This window comes from Chrysochloris asiatica, unplaced genomic scaffold (genome assembly GCF_000296735.1).
Source record: "Chrysochloris asiatica unplaced genomic scaffold, ChrAsi1.0 scaffold00008, whole genome shotgun sequence".
NCBI classification, from domain to species: Eukaryota; Metazoa; Chordata; class Mammalia; order Afrosoricida; family Chrysochloridae; genus Chrysochloris; species Chrysochloris asiatica.
In genome coordinates, this window is record NW_006408526.1 from 29,537,479 (window position 1) to 29,560,152 (window position 22,674).

Consider the following 22,674-nt stretch of genomic DNA (forward strand, 5'->3'; position numbering starts at 1 on the left):
ACAACTAATCAAAATGTTAGTGATTCACACTGGCAGATAAGACCCACCTGACCTGGCTTCAATGATTGGCTGATCAGAGCTCAACCAGAAGAAGAAAGAAGAGGAAAAAAAGAGTAATATGATACAATTTAATGAATCTGACCTACACCTATGGATGCAGAAGCTCAAAATAGGAAAATCCTTACAGCAAGGATCATTCCCACCCCCTCCATACACAGTAGACAGGGATGGGCAACTTGGGCATTGGCTACCCAAAATGGGGGGCTACAAAGGCAAGAAGTGACTGGCTTACAAGCTTTCAAGAGGGAGCCTAGATTCAGAGGGCACGGAGGAAGGTAGAATCTCCACTGAGTAGTATCCAATCTGTCTAGGCGGGGTTGATGAAAGGAAATGCGGATGGGTCTCTTGTGATACAATAGTGAATAATTGTTATCAGGTCTCCTTGTAAGGGTTGGAAATGTAAAGGTAACACTTTTGTAGCAAGGAGAAGAGTGATTAACTTTTCAGCCTAGGAGTGGAGGTCCCTGGGACCATCAAGGGAGAAGAGTGGGGTGCAGGACCCTACCCAGAGAAGCAGTGATGCCTGAAATGGAACCAGAGATGATAACGTAGAGAGATGGAGCAGTTGGGCACTTTAGACACAGAGAGGAAGAGGGGCTGTGTGCTGATGGTGGGGGGGTGGGGGTGGGCAAGCTTGTAATGTATACCCTTTAGTTGGTTGATGATGCATGGAGGGATTATAATCATAGCAATGAAACAATATACGATAGGATGAATGTAAAACTAATGTTCTCCCATGTAAACTATCACCTAATTCACAATAAAACATTAAAAAAAAAAAGGTTAGTGGTTCAAACCTACCCAGTAGTGCACAGAAGACAGACTTAGCAATCTACTGCCATAAGATTATTGTTGTTGTATGCCATAGTTGGTTCTGACTCATAGCAACCTTGTATAGGGTTTGTTGTTATTGTTAAGTGCTGTTGAGTCAGTTCCAACCCATAGCGACCCTGTATAGGGTTTCTGAGGAGCAGCTGGTGAGCTTGAACTGTCAACCTTGCAGTTCAAATCACTTTGCAGTCTGACGCATTAACCCACAGTGCCACACCAGGACTCCTGTATAGGGTTTATGAGGCTGTAAATCTTTACATGAGCAGAGAGCCTCATCTTTCTCCCATGGAGCAACTGGTGGATGTTAACCAACTCTGCAGTTAACATCCCAACACCTACCTCACTATGCTGTCAGGGCTACTACGATTACCACCATTAAAATCTCTATGGACCAGTAAGTCTGGTCTGCTTTATGTTTTAGAATTTTGTTTTACTTTTTTTATTTTTTATTCTTTCTCTAATCAGGATTTTCAAATGTGATTGTGATCATAGAGGTAGGTAGTGGTAACTGGCACCATCAAGTTCTTCTAGTCTCTGTTTTATGGAGGCCGTGGCTCACATGGTCCATTAGTCCTTTAGACTAATTGTTTCCCTGAGTCTTTAATTTTCTTCACTCTTCTAGAAAATTACACCCACTGAGGAGAGCCCAATAGTTATATATTAGATGGCCCGAGACTGTGGCGCTTAGAAATCCTTCAAGTCTGAAACTGAACTCAACCCTAGGGATCAACTTTTATCCAAAACATACACAGGCCTATAAAGTAAATAATAATACCAGGAAAGAATGTACTCTTCAATACAGTCAACAATACAAGACCAAAAGAGCAACATTTGCCCAAAAACAAAGTTCAGAAGACAGGCAGGGGCAGGAAAAAAGGGTAAATGGAAACAGAGAACCCAGGGAGGGAAGGGGAGAGTGCTATTATATTGAGGGATTAGAGCCAATGTCATGAAACAAAATGTGCATAAATTATTGAATGAAAACTAATATGGTAGGTAAACCTTCACCCAACCTACAAAAACCAAACCAAACCAAAACCCTATGAAATGCAGTTCTGCTCTGAAAGTCATGGGGTCCCTATGAGTCAGAATCGACTCAATGGCAACAGGTTTAGGGCTGGGGAGAGATCTAACTCCAATTCTCAATTCTTCCGTCTAAAGAAGAAATCCATCTCTTTCTGTGTGGGCCTCACAGTTAATGGGGGAAGATCTTAGTCACTCTTGTGTAGTAATCTTTTTAGACAAAACTGAGATATAGGGGGGTGTCTTTCTTCCATCTTACAGAAGAGGAAACTGAGACTTAGAGTAAGTAAGCAACTTAACCCATCTTACACAATAAGCCATAAAGCTGAGACAAGAATCCATGGATTCTGATCAACCCAAGTCTGGGCTTTCCTCTAGCAGTACAGTGAATGACTTAATATAACTCTTCTAGCCATAATCTCTGATTCTCACACAGTGATTGGGTGAAACTGCAAGTAAGGTGTTGTGGTCCACCAAAAGTATCGGACAGCTTGCTACTTTCAATGCAAATTGAAAAAAAACTACTAATGCAAAAAAAAAAATCTGAACTTGTGATGGTTACGGTAATGGAACAACTTGGCTGGGCCATGATTTTCAGTGGTTTGGCAGTTATGTAATGATGTTATCAGTTTCCATTTTGTGATTTGATGTAATGATCCTCCATTTTGTGATGTGCTGTAAAGCCTAGCTTTTCTGACTGTGGAAGACCAATTATTATGACTTTTATTAAAATTTAAGTATCACTCACTATTAGTGGTTACAAATCAGGCTGCTAATCTCACAGTCAGCAGTTTGAAACTACCAGCTGTTCCACAGGAGAAAGATGAGGCTTTTTGCTCCTGTAAAGACTTACAGCCTCAGAAACCGTGTACAGGGTTGCTATGAGTTGGAACCGACACCACAGCACATAACAACAACTATTGCTAAAGATGAAGAAATTGAAGACTACCAACCTCTGCAGTCTAAAATTGATCAAACATGTAATCAAGATGCATGGATAATGACTGGTAGGTGAATGGAATGTGAAAATTGGAAACAAAGAATAAGGATTGGTAGTTGGAAAATATGGCCTTAGAGATAGAAACAATGACCAAAGAATATATGATATAAATTTGCAGGATCAATGACATCCATTAAAAATATATTTTTCAACAATATTCCAGATGGAATATACAGGAATAAAATCAACTACATGTGTGAAAATAGATAATGGAGAAATGCAATAGCATCATTCTGAACAAGGCCAAGGGGTGACTGCAGAACAGACCGTCCATTATTCACATACAAGTTCAAATTGAAGATGAAGAAAAGTAAAACAAGTCCATGAGAACCAAAGTATGACCTTGAGCATGTATTACCCAAATTTAGAGACTATCTCAAGAATAGATTTGACACTCTGAATACTAATGACTGAAGACCAGATGAATTGTGGGATGGCATCACTGATACCATACATGAAGAAAGCAACAGTTCATTAAAAATACAGGAAAGAAAGAAAAGACCAAAATAGATATCAGAGCTACTTTGAAACTTGCTATTGATTGCAGAGTTGTTGTTGGAAAGAGTTGCTGATTTGGTTCTGACTCATAGTGACCCTGTATAAAATTTCTGAGGCTTTAAATCTTTATGGGAGCAGAAAAACATATCTTTCTCCTGTGGAGCAGCTGGTGGGCTCAAACTGCCTGCCTTGTGGCTTACCATCCATTGCTTATCCTACAGAGCCACTGTACTCCCCTGAATGTAGAGTAGCTAAAGCAAATGGAAGAAATAATGAAGTAAAAGAGATGAACAGAAAATTTCAAAGAGTGATTCGAGAAGACAGAGTAAATGTATTATAATGAACTGTGCAAAAACTGGAGTTAGAAAACCAAAAAGGAAGAAATACTTGATATTTCTCAAATGGAAAGAACTGAAAAAATGCAAGCCTTAAGGAGAAATATTGAAGGATTCCAAGGGTAAAATCCACCACTTGTCTGTCAGTTTGTCGTACTGTGGTGGCTTATGAGTTGCTGTGATTCTGGAAGCTATGTCACAGGTATTTTAAATACCAGCAGGGTCGCCCATGGTGGACACGTTTCAGATGAGCTTCCAGACGAAGACAAGCTAGGTCACTGAAAACCTTATGAGTAGCAGAAAAACACTGTCAGACATAGTGCCGGAAAATGAGCCCCTCAGGTTGAAAGGCACTCAAAATACAACTGGGGAAGAGCCGTCTCCTCAAAGTACACTTGACTGTGATGACACGAATGGAGTAAAGCCCATGGGAGAAAAGTCCGCAGGACCTTCATTTGCTGATGGGGCATAACTCAAGATGAAGAGAAACAGCTGTAAACATCCATTAATAATTGGCGCATGGAAAGTACGAAGTATGAATCTAGGAAAATTGGAAATTGTCAAAAATGAAGTGGAATGCAAAAACATCAATATCTTAGGCATTAATGAGCTGAAATGGACTATTATTGGCCCCATTTTAAATCTGACAACCACATGGTTTACTATGCCGGGAATGACAAAATGAAGAGAAATGGTGTTGCATTCATTGTCAAAAAGAACGTATCAAGGTCAGTCACGAGGTACAATGCTGACTGTGAAAGAATAATATCCACACGCCCCTACAGGGAAAACCAGTTAATGCCACAATTATTCAAATTTACACACCAACCACTAAAGCCAGTGAGGATGAAATAGAAGAATTCTATCAACTTCTTCAATCTGAAATTGATCAAACATGCAATCAAGCTGTATTGATCATTACTGGTGATTGGAATGCAAAGGTTGGGAACAAAGAGGAATGATCAGTAGTTGGAAAATATGGCCTTGGTGATAAAAATGATGCTGGAGATCGCATGATAGAATCTGGCAAAATCAATGATTTGTTCATTTCAAATACCTTTTTTAGACAGCATAAGAGACGACTATACACAATGGGCCTCACCAGATGGAATACACAGAAATAAAATTGACTACATTTTCTGAAAGAGACGATGGAAAAGCTCTATATCATCAGTCAAAACAAGGCCAGGGGCAGATTATGGAACAGACGAGCAATTGCTCATATGCAAATTCAGACTGAAGCTGAAGAAAATGAAAATAAGTCCACGAGAGCCAAAATATATCTTGAATATATCCTTGAATATATCCCACCTGAATTTAGAGATCATCTGATGAACAGATTTGATACATTAAACACTAAAGACCGAAGACCAGGAGATTTGTGGGATGACATCAAGAACATCATATAGGAAGAAAGCAAAAAGTCATTAAGAAGAAAAGAAAGAAGGAAAAGATTAAAATGGATATCAGAAGAGACATTGAAACTTGCTCTTTAGTGTAGAGACGCTAAAGCAAATGGAAGAAATGAGGAAGTCCAAGAGCTGAACAGAAAATTTCAAAGATCAGCTCAAGAAGACAAAGTCAAACATTACAACAAAATGTGTAAAGATCTGGAGTTAGAAAACCAAAGGGAGGAACACGCTCAGCATTTAAGCTGGGGGAACTGAAAAAAAAAAAAATTCAAGCCTCTACTTTGTTATTTAAGGATTCTCTGGGCAAATTGTTGAATGATACAGAAAGCATCAAAAGAAGATGGAAGGAATACACAGAGTCACTGTACCAAAAGGAAATGGTTAATGCTCAACTATTTCAAGAGGTAGGATAGGATCAAAAGCCAATGGTCCTGAAGGAGGAAGTCCAAGGTGCATTGAAGGAACTGGCAAAGAACAAGGCACCAGGAATTGATGGAATACAAATTGAAGTCTTTCAAGAAAGTGAGGTGGCACAGGAGGCACTCACTCATCTATGCCAAGAAATTTGGAAGACAACTATCTGGCCAACTGATTGGAAGAGAGCTGTAGTTGTGCACAATCCAAAGCGAGGTGACCCAATGGAATGCAGAAATCATCAGACAATCTCTTTGATATCCCATGCGAGTAAAGTTTTACTAAAGGTAGTACAGAAACAGCTGCAAGAATACATTGACAGAGAACTTGCGAATAAGCCGGATTCAGAAGAGGCTGTGGAATGAGAGATATCATTGCTGATGTCCGATAGATCTTGGCTGAAAGCAGAGTATACAAGAAAGATGTTTACCTGTACTTTACTGACTATGCAAAGGCTTTCGATTGTGTGGGTCATGACAAGCTATGGACAACATTGCAAAGTATGAGTATTCCTGAACACTTAATTGTGCTCATGAGGAATCTGTACCTGGACCAAGAGGCAGTTGTTTGAACAGAACATGGGAACAGTGAATGTTTTAAAATTAAGAAAGGTGTGTGACAGGGTTGTATTTTTTCACCATACTTATTCAACCTGTATGCTGAGCAAATAATCCAAGAAGCTGGGTTATATGAAGAAAAACGTGGCATAAGAATTGGAGGAAGACTCATTAACAACCTGCGATATGCAGATGATACAACCTTGCTTGCTGAAAGTAAAGAGGATTTAAAATATTTATTGATGAAGATTAAAGAGCAAAGCCTCTGGTATGGATTGCATCTCACGGTAAAGAAAACAAAAATCCTCACCACTGGACCAATAAACAACATTCTTATCAATGGAGAAAAGATTGAAGTTGTCAAGGACTTAATTCTTTTTGGATCAACTATCAACACTCACGGAAGCAGCAGCCAAGAAATCAAACGACATATTGCATTAAGCAAATCTACTGCACAAGATCTTTTTAAAGTGTTGGAGAGCAAGGATGTGAGCTTGAGGAATAAGGTGTGTCTGACCCAAGCCATGGTATTTTCAATAAACTCATATGCATGCTAAAGCTGGACAGTGAATAAGGAAAACCATAGAATTGATGCTTTTGAGTTATGGTGTTGGAGGAGAATACTGAAAGTGCCATGGGCTGCTAAAAGAACCAACAGATCTGTGTTGGAAGAAGTGCAGCCAGAGTGCTCCTTGGAGGCCAGGATGGCCAAACTTCGCCTCTCATACTTTGGACATATTGTCAGAAGGGTCCATTTGCTAGAGAAGGACATCATGGTTGGTAAGGTGGAGGGTCAGCGAAAAAGAGGAAGACCACCAGCGAGTTGGATTGGCAGCATCAGAGGGCTCAATCATGGCAACAATTGTGAGGTTGGCCCAGGACCAGGCAGTGTTTTGTTTTTGTTTTTAATGTTTTATTGTGAATTATGTGATAGTTTACATGAGAGAACATTAGCTTTATATTCATCCTATTGTATATTATTTCATTGCTATGGTTACTACCCCCTCTATGCATCATCAACCAATTAAAAGGTTGCTTGCAAGCCTGTCCCTCTAGTCATCAGGACACCGCCCCACTCCCTTTCTGGTCTAGAGTCCCCATCTGCTCCATCTCTCCACATCATGGCCTCTGCCTCCATCCCTGGCATCACTGCTTTTCTGGATAGGGTCCTATACTCCGCTCTTCTCCCTTGATGGTCCCAGGGACCTCCGCATCTGAACTGCAAAGTCAATTACTCCCCTTCTTTTGCTACAAAATGTCTACATTTCCAACCCTCACAGTCAGTCCTGATAGCAATTATTCACTATTATACCACTAGAGACTTATCCCCATCTCCTTTTATCAGCCCTGCCCAGACAGATTGGATATTACACAGTGGAGATTCTACCTTCGTCTGCGCCCTCTGGATCTAGGCTCCCTCTTGAAAGCTTGTAAGCCAGTCACTTCTTGGACCAGGCAGTGTTTTGCTTTGTTGTGCATACAGTCGTTATGTATTGGTACCCACTCAATGGTACCTAACAACAACAATAACAACAACCATGGTAAAATATATAAATACCAAAAGATGAGGGAATACTCAGAGTCACTGTACCAAAAATGATTGGTCAATGTTCAACCATTTCAGGAAGTAGCATGTCATCAAGAACTTATGGTATTGAAGGAAGAAGTCCAAGCTGCACTGAGGCATTGGTGAAAAATAACATTCCAGCAATTGATGGACTACTAATTGAGATGTTTCAACAATGCTGGAAATACTCATGTATGCCAAGAAATTTGGATGACAGCTACAAAGCCAATCGACTGGACGAGATCCAAATTTGTGCCCATTTTAAAAAAAGATGATTCACCAAAATATAGAAATTACTGAACTATATATAATTATTATACACAAGTAAAATTTTGCTGAAGACAATTTATAAATGATTGCAACAGAATATACTAAGACCAACAAATCTTTCTTTTGAGAAGTACAGCCAGCATACTCCTTAGAAGCAACGTCTGTATGACTTTGTCTCATGTATTTTGGGCATGTTATCAAGAGGCAGTCCCTGAAGAAGAACACCATGCTTGGTAAAGTAGATCAGCAAAGAAGTGGTAGACCTCCAACAAAAGGGATTGACACAGTAGCTACAACCATGGGCTCAACCCTAGCAGAGACTGTGAGGACGAGGCAGGACCAGGCACTGTTTCATCTTGTTGTCAAAGGGTTGCTGTATGTCAGTACTGACTTGATGCCACCACAACATGACTGTGGTTATGTTCCATTGGTAATGAATTGTCTACTAATGAGGTAGGGTTAGGATGGGATGTATTTTTCTTGAGTCACCACCTTACTTGAGGGTATAACTCAAGTCACCATGCTTACCAGCCTTATTCAAGACACACCCTTGCCTGCCTTGCTCAAATAAGGGGAGTTTCTTTGAGGGTATGGTCTATACCCAATATACATATGAATGTTCTGGCAAAGTCTCCTCTTGCTTTGGGTCCTACATCTGTCTTGTCATCATCTGACCACCAGTTCTTGAACTAGCAGCCTATCATTTGACCTGCTGATTTGGGTTCGTCAGCCCCTGCAACCACAGGAGTCAAGAGATGCCTCCAGCCTGACACTTAACCCACAGATTCGGGACTTGCCAGCTTCTACAACCACAAGAACCTTTTCCTTGACAGTTCATGAGTTTGGTGAGACATCACAATGAATGAACTATACCCAACGGCACTTAACAACAATAGAACCCAAGGACTGTTGAGGGGAGGAGGAGTTGATGTTAGAGATAATGGGAGTGGTACCAGAGTTTCGAAACACTGGACATTTGAGAAATTTTTAACCTGTGTGTCATAGGAACTAGCTTTGGGCTAATTTTTAATGAATTATTCACTCACCATTCTTTGGCTTTTCTGTCTCATGTAGAGAGGTATGTGGTGGATTTTTGAACTAATGAATTTCAGTTGCCTGTATCCATGCCCTCTGGCACTGAAGCTGGACTTAGCCACATGACTTGCTTTGACCATGACCATCAGCAAACTTAATGGAAGCAGAGGCTGGCTAAGAATTTGTGCACTGAGGACCACCCTCTTAGAATGCTGACCTGAGACTCTATCAGAAGAAGCTTGGTCTTTTCTCCTTGAGGATGAAAGAGTTCATGGAAAGGCCCAGTAGACTCTGCTTAGTCTGGCTTGAGTTCACGTGAGGTAAGACTTACAGAAGAGCTACAAGCCAACCAACAGACTCCTGAGAAATAAAAGTGATTCTTGTTTTGAGCCTTGGAGTTTTGGAATGCAGTACTTTGTTCCAAAACAACAACAGAAATGATATAAATTGTCTGAATTTGGTCTTGGGATCCTTGATCTTGCAGGTACCTGGACCCAATGAACATCGTTTGTCACTTTTCCCTGTCCTCCTTAATAGCATAACATCTCACTTCCGAACCTTTGAAAATGCTGTTTCTTTGTCTGGAATGTTTTCTCTTTGTAATGTCCAATTTCTATTCAACTTTCATATTTTCTCCTAAAGGTCATGCCCTGTTCCCCAGCCAAGATTAGGTTACTATTGTAGGCCCTTGATAGCACCTGCGCTTCTTTATGTACCAGGCATCATTTATTGAATGTCTATCTATCCACAGACTATGAACTCCACAAGGATAGGGACCACATTGTCATTACCTAGTCCTGAGTTGTTCGTTAACTGAATCCATTCCAATTCATGGTGATACTATGTGTGCAAAGTAGAACTGCCTTGAATAGGTGTTCCATATGATTTTTAAAAAATATATAGAGAGAGACAGTAATTACCTATTTCCTCAGTTCCCTGTGCTCTACAAACCCCTGGTATTAACTGTTAGCCCCAGGGTTCTTGCAAAGATGACTTTAATCTGGTATGTGCATGGGCACTGAGCAACCACAACTGATCATCATGCTCATCATGCCTTGTGCATTGACGGAATGTTCACCCAAAGCCTTTTGGTTCTTAGATCAGTTTTAGGGACTCCAGGTTCCCATGAGTTGCCTACTCAATCTTTGGGACCACAAGTGGCTCTACTTTGTGAGGCCTACGGTTGCAGTAGGCCTTAGAATGGTCATTTCACACACTCCTCCTCACTCTGCTTCCCCAGGGCAGTAAAGAGTTTAGCTGAGAGAGAGGAGCTTTTAGAAAAGCTGTTCCTCTCATTAAGATAGAACAAGAATTCTTAGGTATCTCCAATAAAGAGCAAAGCAGACAACTCTAGTTGTAAATCCAGGAAGAGAAGCATCTCCCAGGGAAGACCCCATTCCTGGCAACTAACTTCTCTCTTTGTTGGGAGCTATCTGTCTTGGGAGCCTGAGCCGTAGAGGGTTCTGGGAAGGACTCAGACAATTTTCCTGAGATTCCCCTGGTAAGACAGTCCCAGAGGGCTGAGAAGCATTCATTGATGGAGCTCATCTGACATGTCCTCAGGTCCTTCTGAGTCAGCTCCATCTGAGTAGAGAGACATCCCCAGACCTGAGCTTGCTCAAAGACGAGAGAAGGACAAGGAAGGACACAGGGCTTCTGTTGGCAGCAGCTGGGACTGACTGAGGGCCAAAAAAGTACACAGCTCCTCCCTCAAACCCGAGTCCCGTGACTGGATTCTAACAAGGTTCTTTCCATTTTGAACAAGTCAGGTGACCCCTACACAAATGGACTCCTTTCCACCAGACATATCTTCTGCCTTCCACTTCACTCTTGGTCCTTAAGAGCAAACAAGCATCCTGATACCACTTACCCACCTCTAGTTTTTAAGGCATCCCCAGGTGACTAGATCACCCCAAACCTATGCCATACATCTCTCCTCATCCTCATGAAGACAGCCTGCAACCCACCTCAGCTGACATTTCTCACTGCTTCCCATTTAAATGAAGATGACATAAATGATCAATACATTTATGAAGTCTGTTCTTACAGGATAGATGTAAAACAATAGTTTTTGCCCATTTTTATTTTATTAAGCAGCAGCACTTTTTTCCAGTCTTATACAAAATAGACAAAAGCAGAGATGTTCCCTTTGAAGGAGGGATTTTACTCTCTCTGCCTTCTTTCTTTTCCCATGGTGACTTTTGAGGCCTATTCTATAAGGTATCACAGAAGCTATTGTGTGCTATGGTATCAGTTCTGACTCACAGTGACCCTATATAGGATTTCTGAGCGCACCTGGTAGGTTTCAACAGCCAACCTTGTGGTTACCTGCCCAGTGCGTATCCTCCAGCACCACACTAGGAATAGAAGTTTCTAGCTCTCTGCTTTTTGTTGTCAGACAGTAAGTTGTTTCTATTGTCTAACCTCACCCCACCCACAGGTGGGCATGTAGCTTTAATCTTCTCTTGGTCTGCTCTCAGTTGAAAATGAAACAGATCTCTGGCATGAGCCCATCTTCCTCCTGGGACTTTGGTTATTTTCAACACACTGGCTTGTTTGCTTGAGCCATTGAGAGCTACCAGAGTCAACTCCTTGTGCTACTTGGGATTCAGTGACCCAGAAAGCCAGTCAAGGAGTCATTCAGCTGGGACACAATAGGGTTCCAGTGGGCAGCAGAGAGGAAGCCCCCGAGGATAATAAATCAGGAGATCTGCTGAAAGGATATGCTGGGTCAGAGAAGCAGTGAGCTCCATCAGTTGACTCTAGGGTTTTGTCAGTCCATGAGGAAAAGAACCTGGGATTCCTGTATCCTCATGCCAGATGATACATCATTTTCATCAGAAAGCCCCACCTTCCCCTCTCAGGAAACATCTGGCTACAGTACCTGAGGACACGTCTGGTAAGCTCCATCAATGAATGCTTCCCAGCCCTCCTGCCTTGCCAGGGGAATCTCAGGGGACTCGGGAAAGTTATCTGAGTCCTTCCTAGAACCCTCCACTGTTCAGGCCCCCAAAAGAGATAGCTCCCAGAAAGCATGCTTTCCATTTAGTTGCCAGGTATGGAGGCCTCCCTGGGAAATGTTTCTCTTCCTGGATTTGCAACCAGTTTCCTCTGCTTTGCTCTTTAATGGAGATGCCTGAGGAATCTTGTTCTGTCTAAGTGAGAGGGAAAAGTCATTCAAAGAGCTCCCCTCTCTCAGCTAAACGCTTGATTGCCCAGGGGAAGCAGAATGGGGAGAAGTATATGAAATGTCAAAAGCCTAGTGCAACCAGAGGCCTCACACAGTAGAGCCAGTTGTAGTCTCAGGGGTTGAGTAGGTACCACATGGAACCAGAACCTTGCCTACTTTGTCTCATTCAAGCGTGGCTCTTTGACTTCATTGTTTCTCAATCTTTTAAATTGGTTGGTAGTTGTGTGACTACTGACTCATAGTGACCCTGTATAGGGTTTCTGAGGCTGTAAATCTTTACAAGAGCAGAAAGCCTCATATTTCTCCTTCAGAGCAACTGGTAGGTTCAAATGGATGACCCTGTAGTTAGCAACCCTATGTATAACCCACTACCAGTGCTACCAGCACTCCCCAGTACCACTGGTGTTGTTAAGTGCCATTGAATCGGTTCTGGCCCACAGAGTTTCCAAGGAGCGACTGATGAGCTTGAACCGCCGACCTTGTGGTTCAAACAGACTTTGCAGTCCAGCACATTAACCCACAGCGCCACACCACTAGAACTCTTAAAATGTGAGTGTGTGTGTGTGTATGCTAGAAGTCTACTGTCAAAAAAGCAAAGCTATTCTGGGAAGGCTGGAAGATTTGGGGACAGGGTAGAACAGGGAGGGCTTGGAGACAGGAAGGATGCAAAGTCAGGAGTTTTGACTGTTTATATTTCTCCTAGCCTTCTTCCTCATCCTAAGGTCCCTTACAAAATGAACCTGCAAAACACAATTTGAAAACCATTTGGTGGCAGCAGAGGGGATAGGAAAGGGTGGAAACCACTTGATCCTTCTTAGATTTCGATGTCTATGATCATTTTTACTTGCTCCATTCATCTCTAATCTATACTCAATATACTTTTCTTCATTGTTTTTCTCTCGTTTCTTCTCCCGCCATTCTCTCAAAACAACAAGTTCATTTGCTAACTTAACTTCAAAACCCCCTCTCTGTGGGTAACTCCCGAATCAGCATGTCCATTCCTGACATCTCCCCAGTTTTCAGATTCCCATTCTTAGTTGATTGTTGGATACATCCACAAGACATCTCAGAGTCAACCAATATGTTCAAGAATACAGGATACAGGAAAGGATCCACTATTTGGACTTGGGATCTAAAGATCTGAGATTGAACTCCAGCTCTGTGCTTCCTAGCTGACTAACTTAAGGAAAACCATGTAAATTCTTTGATCCTTGGTTTCCTTACCCCCCAAAATGAGCATGCTAAAGCAGATTAATAAATGTGGAACTTTGGTAAACTATATTATTCTATATAAGCTTGCTCCAGTGAGACACTGTTGTTGTTAAGTGCCGTCGAGTCGGTTCCGACCCATAGCGACCCTGTATGGTGTTTCCGAGGGTGTAAATCCTTAGGGGAGTAGAAAGCCTCATCTTTCTCCCACAGAGCGGCTGGTAGTTTCGAACTGCTGACTTTAAGGTTCACAGCCTGATTCGTAACCACTACGCTACCGCTACCAGAGCTCCTTAGAGACAAATCATCTTTTCCCTCTCCTTCGCCCTTCTGATCTGATCAGGAACAAAGAACAACTGGTTGAATCTGCAAGTGAATTCTCACCCCCTGAGGACTTTTCCTTCCCACCCTCCCTGCCACCACTCTCTTTCAGGTCCTTGTATTTTAACTAACAAATCTTCATCTCAGGCTCTAGTCTCTCTAAGTCATCCTGCACAGTGAAATTGTTTTCTTAGAACCGAAACCACATGTCATATCCCTAATGCCTCCAGAGTAAAATCTAAACTCCAACCAGCCTCACGGCATCCCTACCATAACTTCCAGCTTCTATCTTCATGAAATGTCTCTCCCTACCACTCTCCATATAACAAAGTTTTCACATCTTTCGAGGCTATATTCAAATACTAATTTTTCCAGCCAGGGTTTCCTAATGCTCTGTTAGAATTCACCTCTCCTTTCTCTGTGCTTCCAAGATCTACTGCTTTTCTATTTGCGCCAAATGCATTTGGTCTTGTATGATGTTTAGGCATTTATATGTTTGCATCTCACACTAAACTGTGAACTCAAATTCTCTCCTTCCATTCAAATGCCCTGAACTCAGCCAATGAATTTCATGCACAGCCACTGTCTGTCAGTAGGGGAATGTATGTTGCTATGATACTGAACATGGTTCAGCAGAACTTCCAGACAAAAACTGATGCTATGGATTAAATTGTATTCCTCCTCCCCCACCTAAATGTCAACTTGGCTAGGTCATGATTCTCCATATTTTGTAATTATCCTCCATTTTGTGATCTGATGTAATTATCTCACTATGTGTTGTAAACCCTAATCTTTATGATGTTAATGAGACAAGATTCTTGGGGATATATTAATGAGGCAGAATGCTATCCACAGACTTAAATTGTGGATCAATCTCCTTTGAGCTATAAAAGAGATCAAACAAGTGAGCAAAGATCAGAGGGACCTACTATCACCAAGAAGGAATAGCTGAGAGTGAAATGAATCCTTTGGATTCAGGGTCTCTGTGCTGGGTAATTCTTAGACCCAGGTGACAATTGATGATAGGGACCTTCCCCCAGAGCAGACAGAAAGATAAGACATTCCCCTGGAGCTGGTACCCTGAATTTAGACTTCTAACCTCCTACCTCCTAAACTGTGAGAAAATAAATTTCTGTTTGTTGGAGATAACCACTTGTGGTACTTCTGTTATAGTAGCATTAGAGAACTAAGACAGTGGGTGAGGAAGAAAGGCATACTGATCTGCTTCTGAAAACCCAATGGATCACAAAGGTCTGGTCTGCAACTGATCAAGGATAACACAGGCCTGGACAGTGTTCCATTACATTGTGCATGTGGTCACCATGAGTCTGAGGCTGACTTGACTGGTTTTCAGCTAACAAGGTCTAAGGCATCATTTTCTCTTCTGTACACAGTACATGCTCAATCAATCTTTGTAATACTGAATTGAGTATCACCAGATTTCAGTCTTAACAGTTAAAGTCTCCTGTTTTGTCAGTGATGTTCATACTATAATACTTCCTCCAAGAGCTCCAGTTCTGCATTTATGGCTGACCATCGGCATTCTACTTGGAGTCCTGGTGTGTCACTGTAGGTTAATGCACTGGACTGAAAGGTTGGTTTGAGCCACAAGGTCAGTGGCTCAAGCTCACCAGCTGCTCCTTGGAAACCCTATACAGGATCGGTATGAGTTGGAACTGACTTGATGGCACTTAACAACAACATCAGCATTCTATTTAGATGTCTTCCAGGGTATTTATTAATTCACTCAACATTTTTCCAAGTGTGTGTTGTGAGTCTGGCACTGTGATAGATATTAGAATACAAAGAGAAATGAGACACTGCAATAAATAAATAATGCACTCTTAAGAGCTTGAAGTTTTCTGAGGAAATAAACACAAAAAGCAGACAGACCATCAGATATGCTACAATAAGTGCAGTAAAAGAGATATGAGTAGGTGTTATGGGAGAATGGAAGGATCTAATGTTGAAATTTTCCTTCTCCCTGCAAACAATCAAACAAATAAGTGGCATGGCCGAGTAGGAAGAAGAAGGTAGAGATGGGACTTAGCTTACTGGCCTGCCACCTAGCTGCTTGTTTAACCTTTCATATTCCATTGCTTCTGCTAGAAGCTGTGAATAATAAGATCTTTTATATATACTGCATTTATACAAGGGTAAGTTAAAAAGTTTTGCTATAAAATCATAGAAAACTTTATTAAACAAAACACCAAAATGTGGAGCTTTCCTTGATCTAGGGCTATACATTTCTGCAGGTGGTGTTTCCATCTCTCTAATCTTTTCCTGAAAAATTCTGATCTCTTCGATTTACAGCACATCAAAAAAGGCAGTTTTATCATCCTTGGAGGACTCAAATCATATTCCTTTTAAATGTCTTAAATTTAGGGAATCAAAATAAGTCTGAAAGGACAAGATCAGGAATGGAGGGTGAATGGGTAAGGTTTACCATTGTAATTCTCTTAGAGTCACCCTTGCTACCTTTGAATAATGAATAGATACATTGTCATGATGGAAAAAAATTCCTCAACATATTTTTTTCTCACCAATGCAGTTTTCAATTTTCTGAAAACTTCTTCATAATAAGCAGGCCCTCCCCCCACAATGATCATCTTGTGTACTTTGAGAAAATCTATCAAGATGATTCCTTTGGAATAATAATAATAAAACAGTTGTCATAAACTTCTGAGCTGACCTCTCTGCCTTGAATTTAACTGCTCCAGCAGATCCCTTTGTAAGCCACTGTTTTGATTGGGTCTTTTTTTGAAGAGACTCTAATGAGACTAAGATAAGTGTTATTACTGAGAGAGCTTGTCTGCAGTCCTTCACTGATCACAAAGACATACGGAAGCACATTTGGTTTGGAATAAACCCCGTGCATGTATGAACTGGAACCCTTGTTGTTGTTGTTGTTAAGTGCCATAGAGTCGGGTCCAACCCATAGCGACCCTGTACAGGGTTTCCGAGGGTGTAAATCTTTACGGGAGTAGAAAGCCTCATCTTTCTCCCGCGGAGCGGCTGGTAGTTTCGAACCGCTGACCTTAAGGTTCACAGCCCGATTCGTAACCACTACGCTACCAGAGCTCCTTAGGAGCAATTATTTTTTTACTTACCCATGTATATTACAGGGATTGCTGTAAAGAACAAAATAATTCATGTAGAATATATGAAAAGAAGTCTTTATAAACAGCAACCATAATTACAAGTATGTATTTGTCCTGGTGTGGCGCTGTGGGTTGCAAAGTCAGTTTGAACTGCAAGGTCAGTGGTTCAAGCTCACCGGCCACTCCTTAGAAACCCTATACAGGGTCGCTATGGGTCAGAACCGACTCAACGACACTCAACAACAAATTTGTATGCCAGTACTTCTACAACTGGAGTCCTGGTGTGGCGCTGTGGGTTAATGAGCTAGACTGCAAAGCCATTTGAACTACAAAGTCCACGGTTCAAGCTCACCAGCTGCTCCTTGGAAACCCTATAAAGGTTCAGAATTGACTCGACGGCACTTAACAACAACAACTACTACTACAACATCCCCTACTTTGTTATTCCCACTAAGGAATCTTGTCATCCTCCAGTTAATTCAACCCAGATCAGAATCTCAAAGTCATCATGTGACACCTTCTCCCTCACCCTTCACACCAATGTTACTTAGTCCTGCCCATCTGCCTTGCAACATCCCTTGCATTTCCATCTTCCTTTCTATCTGATAACAGTCTCGTACTATCAGTATCCTAGTGCCTCACACCTGGATCTGTTGAATGTGACAGAGCCTCTAGCTGCTCTCAGCTTCAGATTCAGATGTCTCTCTTCCTAAAAGATTGCATTCTTTATGTCATTCCCCTGCATGCACACACACACACACACACACGTACACAATTCAATTCCCCCCTATCTCTAAGGACCAAAGTCCAAACCTTCTAACTTGACATTTAAGACTTTTGGCAATTTGGTTCTGTCTTATTTACTTAAATGTATCCGGCTTCAACACAAACCTGTAGCATTAACTGAACTAGTTTTTTCACTGCCCCTGTACAAACATGCATAAGCCCAAATGTACATAACTCATTCCTCTCACTCCTGTGGCCTCTCCCAGTCTACGGGGGATAAAGTAGGAAGGAAACATACAAGTCAAGGCAGTGACAGTACGGTAGGATAGGTACTGAGAAAGGCCTCCCCCACTCCCTACCTCATCCATCCTTTAAGACCATGCTCAGGCTGCATGACCTCCATAAGGCCTTCCCTAATTTTTCCAACATTCTGAACACCTAGAACACTCACTTCATGTACCACTATATGGATCAGTGGGAGTCCTAATGTAGTGCTGCAGGATAATGTGTTGGACCACAGTGTCGGCTGTTGAAACCTACCAGCCACTCTTTGGAAACCCTATACAGGGTAGCTATGGGTTGGAACTAACTTGGTGGCACTTAACAACAACATACGGATCAATACTTCTCAAATTTGAAACACAGACTGCTGGTTTCCCTTTTTCTCAAGATCCTAATTTGGGAGGTCTGGGATGAGGCGGAGAATTTACATTTCTCACAGACTCTCATGATCAGGGCCTTGAAGGCCTCACTGTGAGCACACTGCTTTGGATCACCTTGCTTTAGACTAGTTCATGGGGATAAAAAACAGTTTTAAAAAGTTCATGGAAAAATGTGATTAAAAAAAAAAAAAAATGGAATTTTTCCCTGAACTTTTTGAGACTCCTTTGTGTTTTTTACTAGTATGTCCAGGTTCTCTTCACACTAAGTTCTTTTAGGACAGAAAAGTTATCTTCTGTCTCTTTGTGGATCAGCTCCTATACCCCAGTGCACAGGGAAAAATCAACAGTTGCAATAGCGTCAACATTTACTCAAATAGCGTCAACACTTACTCATGGTGATCACATGTTTGTCAGAGTAGAAAGGCACTAGGGGTTTCAGTGGTTGATTATTCATTCAGAAGTAGATTGCCAGACCTTTCTTCTGAAGTGCTGCTGCTTTACTTGAACTACCAACATTTTAATTAGTATCTGAGTGTTAACCATTTACATCACTCAGGGACCCCAACACACAGAAAGCTCATCCCAAATTTCACTTTTACTTGTTCACAGCACTCTGCCACTATATTCTCATGGGAAGCTTTGAACAGTAATACCAGGTAGGGAGAAAAAAAGCATCCTTCTCATAGACTGTTGGGGAGAAAATAAAAATTAGCACAGTGTAGAAATTCTGGCTGGTGTTGGCCTGAGTTAGAACCATAGAGCAATCCACAGTTTGTTTTAACTGTGGTCTCCGTTGGGTTGGTGTTGAACTTTAAGCCCATCTTTCTGAGGGAAGTACAACAACCAGTCCCCCAGTTCCACATGTGTATAAATAACACAGAGGCCCAGGAAAACCAAATTGTTATGCTTCATTGCGTAGCACAGAAGAGGAGGAAGTGGCCAGACGTGTTAAGGGAGACGTGACTTAATAGTGACTTGAGGTCAAGCTGTCCAGGTGCACTGTTCTAGATTTGATACGCCCATTACCATCAAGTTGATTCTGACTCACAGTGACCCTTTAAGACAGAGAAGAACTATCCCATTGGGTTTCCAAGGATGTAAATGTTACAGAACACACTGCCGCTTCTTTCTCCCATGGAACAACTGTTGGTTTCGAACCATTGACCTTCTTGTTAGCAGCTGAGTATTTAACCACTTAACTGTGCCACTAAAGCTCCTCTCACTTACATGGTGGTGGCGTGGTGTCGCTTCCAACTCATAGGGACACTGTATAAGGTGTCTGAGGCTGTAAATTCTTACAGGATCAAAAACCCTTATCTTTTCTCCCACGGAATAGTTAGTAGATTCAAACTGCTGACCTTGCAGTTAGCAGCCCAACTCGTAACCCACTACACTACCAGAGCTCCTTTTTCACTTACACGGTTTCATTTAATTCTCACAGCAACTGGCCAAGGAGATCTCATTGCACCCATTTTAAAGATAAGGGACAAGCCTCAGAGTGCATATAGAATTTCTATAGGCCATACAGTTGGGAAAAGGAAACACTGGGACTTCTGGTTTGTCTGACCCCAAAGCCCTTGCTGGTTTTGCAGCTCTAAGCTGCATGCATGTCATAGTATCTATGAACAGTTTGCAAATACACCAGTAGCAGAAACAGGAGCAGATTCCAGAGCTCTGCATCTCTCTACTCCCAGATTGTTGGCTCAGGCTGCTAAGGGCAGGCTCTGTCCTGACTCCATACACCAATCATAGACTAGTTTTGGGGGACTCATGGTGCACAGCAAACAGGAAGGGTAAGAGGGGAGACCAGTGCTTTGCATCCTGAAGAGGTAGACCTAAGTAGCGTGGTCCTGGGAAGGCTCATTTCTGGTCAGGTAACTGGGAGGTAGAGGTTTCTGCTTCTCCCAGATATAGTGAGAGAGCCATATGAGAAGTTCATAGAAGTGTGGCTGTTCTCTCAATGCCTAAACACATTCCCACCTTCACAGCCCCTCCCAAGGACAGGCTTACCAGACACAGAAGCTGGGGTGGTGGGGGCGTAGCTTTGAGAGATGTGCAAGCTCCTACTCAAGGTGACGCACACAATTATACAAAGGACCATGCCACCACCCTGCCGGGACTCACAGAGGAGACAAATGCACACAGAGGTCAGATACAGCACCCCCACCCCCACCACTGACAGAGGGCTGCTCCTGCCCTCACTCCCACAGCCACCCACAGAGGTACAGGGGCACAGCCACCACCAGCCACCTTGGAGGTGTCTTGGAGGATTGTTAGGAAAGATGCGGAGAGCTGGAAATGCTTTCCCTACGCTTTCATCCCTCCACCCAAACACACAGCACCTATCAGCTTGTGGAAGTCATACCATTTTTAGAAGGCTCTTGGCTTCTTTTCTACCATTTGTTCTTTCCCCCATACTCAGTCCAGTTCCCCTCCAGTCAGTGTTCAGAGGGCAAGGGATGGGGGAGGGGCTGAGAGCAGTGTGGGAAGGGAAGGAAAAGAGGAGGAGGTGGAAAAGGCAAAAGTGTGCCCAAGCTTCAGAGTCCAGTGGAGGTTAGGGGGGACCTTGGCAACTTAATTTGCTGTCCCTGTGGCAGCCCAGAAAGTGTGTGAAAGGGGATGGTCCAACATGTGCCCAGGATTCTTTGATCCTTAAGGGGCTGGAATTGATGGTTAGAACCCTACATTGACCAGAAGACCAGAGAACTGGAAGAGAGTTGGGTGGTTGGATCCCCAGAGGTGGGATTAGGGAGACTCAGAGTTGGTCAGCATCAGAGGGTGGATGACACCCGTTCACTGCATCTTCTGGCTTGGCTCCTTGCCCCAACTCATGTTTCCACCATTGGGGTAGTTCTTGTCCCCTATACGCCTACAGAGGAGTATGTGTGTAAGATTGGAGTGAAGGAAGGGCAGTCAGACAAGGGGCTTGAGGAGCCATGGGAGGTACCCTAATGGGAAATAGGAGCTTTGGGGATGACTTCTGCTGAGCTGAACCCTAGCAATGGTTTGGGAGGGTGTGTGGGTGCCCCTCCCCGCTACAGTTACTGCTTGCACTTACCGGTCCATTTGAGCAGGGGACCAGTAAGCTGCATTCCCACTCTGTCTCCCTCTGCTCATGCGGGAAGTGGGGGGAAGGGTCGTCGAACTAGCGATCTTACCGTCTGTGGGGGGCTGCCCACAGCCATCTCCACGTAGTAGCCCTGGCCCGACTTGCCCCTTAAGTTGTCCACCATCTCCACAAAGCTGCCCCTCTGGTTGGGCTCCTCCAGGTCCTCATCAGTGTCCCGGGGCAGCCGGAGCCCCAGGGGGGACCCACCTAGCCCGCTCCGCAGAGGCAGCCGAATGCCGTATGGGGTGCAGTGGGCGGGCAGCACGCCTGAGCCCACCCACAGCAGGAGCCAGGGTAGGGCCGGAGCCATGGTGGCCTGGGCCTGCAGGCCCGCTGGGCTCTCTCGGGCCCACGTCGGTCCCTGCTGCCTATTACCCCCAACTCTGGGTGCTGGTGGCGAAGGCGCTTCAGAAAAGTGAGCTTTGAGGCATCAGGACTCCAGTAGCTGCAGGCCCTTCAGCCAGCCCCCAAGTCCCGGCTGTGGCTAGCGGGGAGGACAAATCCGCAGACAGAGACGGATCCTGGAGCCCGCTACATCCAGACAGCGGTGTCCAGCCTCAGCAGTCATCCAGGAGAAGGCGGATCGGGCCCCTCCGGAGGCTGGGAGGGGCACCCAGGGCAGGTCGGCAGCGTCTGCTTTCCTTGTCCTCCTGGTGGGCGCTGCAAGGTGGGAAGGGGCCGGGGCTCCGGGCTCCTGCGGCTACGTTTGCTGCTCAGACCACCAAAATCCAGCTCCCAGGCAGGCTGGGGAGGCGGAAAGACTTGTGGCGGCGGCTGTCAAAGCCAAAAGGTTTTCGCTTTTCCCTAGGATCGCTGGGAAGTGTAGTCTTCCCATGGCTGGCAGCACGGCTTCCGGGCCTGGTGAGGGGTCTTGGATGCCCTCTGCTGAAGCGGAGTCCACCCTGCAGGAGCTTGGTTGGAAAGGTGTCAGTCCCGGAGGTGAGGGAAGGACCCGCAGGGTAAAGAGTGGCAGCTCACCCTTTATTCTGTCAGACTTCATTTAGCATTTATTGAGCACCCATTGTATACCAGGCACTCTGCCAGACACTGGGGTTACAAATATAAACAAAATGTACACATACTGAAAAAGTAAGCAATTCCTGCCACTGTGGGGTTCATACAAAATGATGTGATTATAAGAAGTAGGGATTTGAGAGATGGTGGACCTGGAATTTCTGGGAAGACTCAGGAAGAGGTAATGTCTAATTTGAACCTCAAAGACTAGGTTAGGAACTCTGTGAACACAGATTGTGGGAATAAAAACAAGGACGATAGAAGATCTTCTGAGCAGCACAGAGTATAAACAGAGGTCAAAGGAGAAATTGCAGTAGTCTGTTTTTACTAAGTCATCAAT

At 43.4% G+C, this 22,674-nt stretch overlaps 1 protein-coding gene across 4 annotated transcripts in view; it reads right to left on the bottom strand.

Moving 5' to 3' along the window:
• The window catches only part of BACE1 (beta-site APP-cleaving enzyme 1), a 32,895-nt gene extending 10,816 nt beyond the window's left edge, over nucleotides 1-22,079 (bottom strand). For 3 of the 4 annotated variants that reach the window (XM_006833864.1, XM_006833863.1, XM_006833862.1), the window contains exon 1: nucleotides 21,370-21,633. In XM_006833864.1, coding sequence (XP_006833927.1) covers nucleotides 21,370-21,630 — 261 coding nt within the window. In that variant the 5' untranslated portion in view covers nucleotides 21,631-21,633. Of the gene's footprint in view, nucleotides 1-21,369 lie in introns of all 4 variants that reach the window. The other variant, XM_006833861.1, reaches the window with a different exon arrangement.
• Nucleotides 22,080-22,674: the final 595 nt, after the last annotated feature.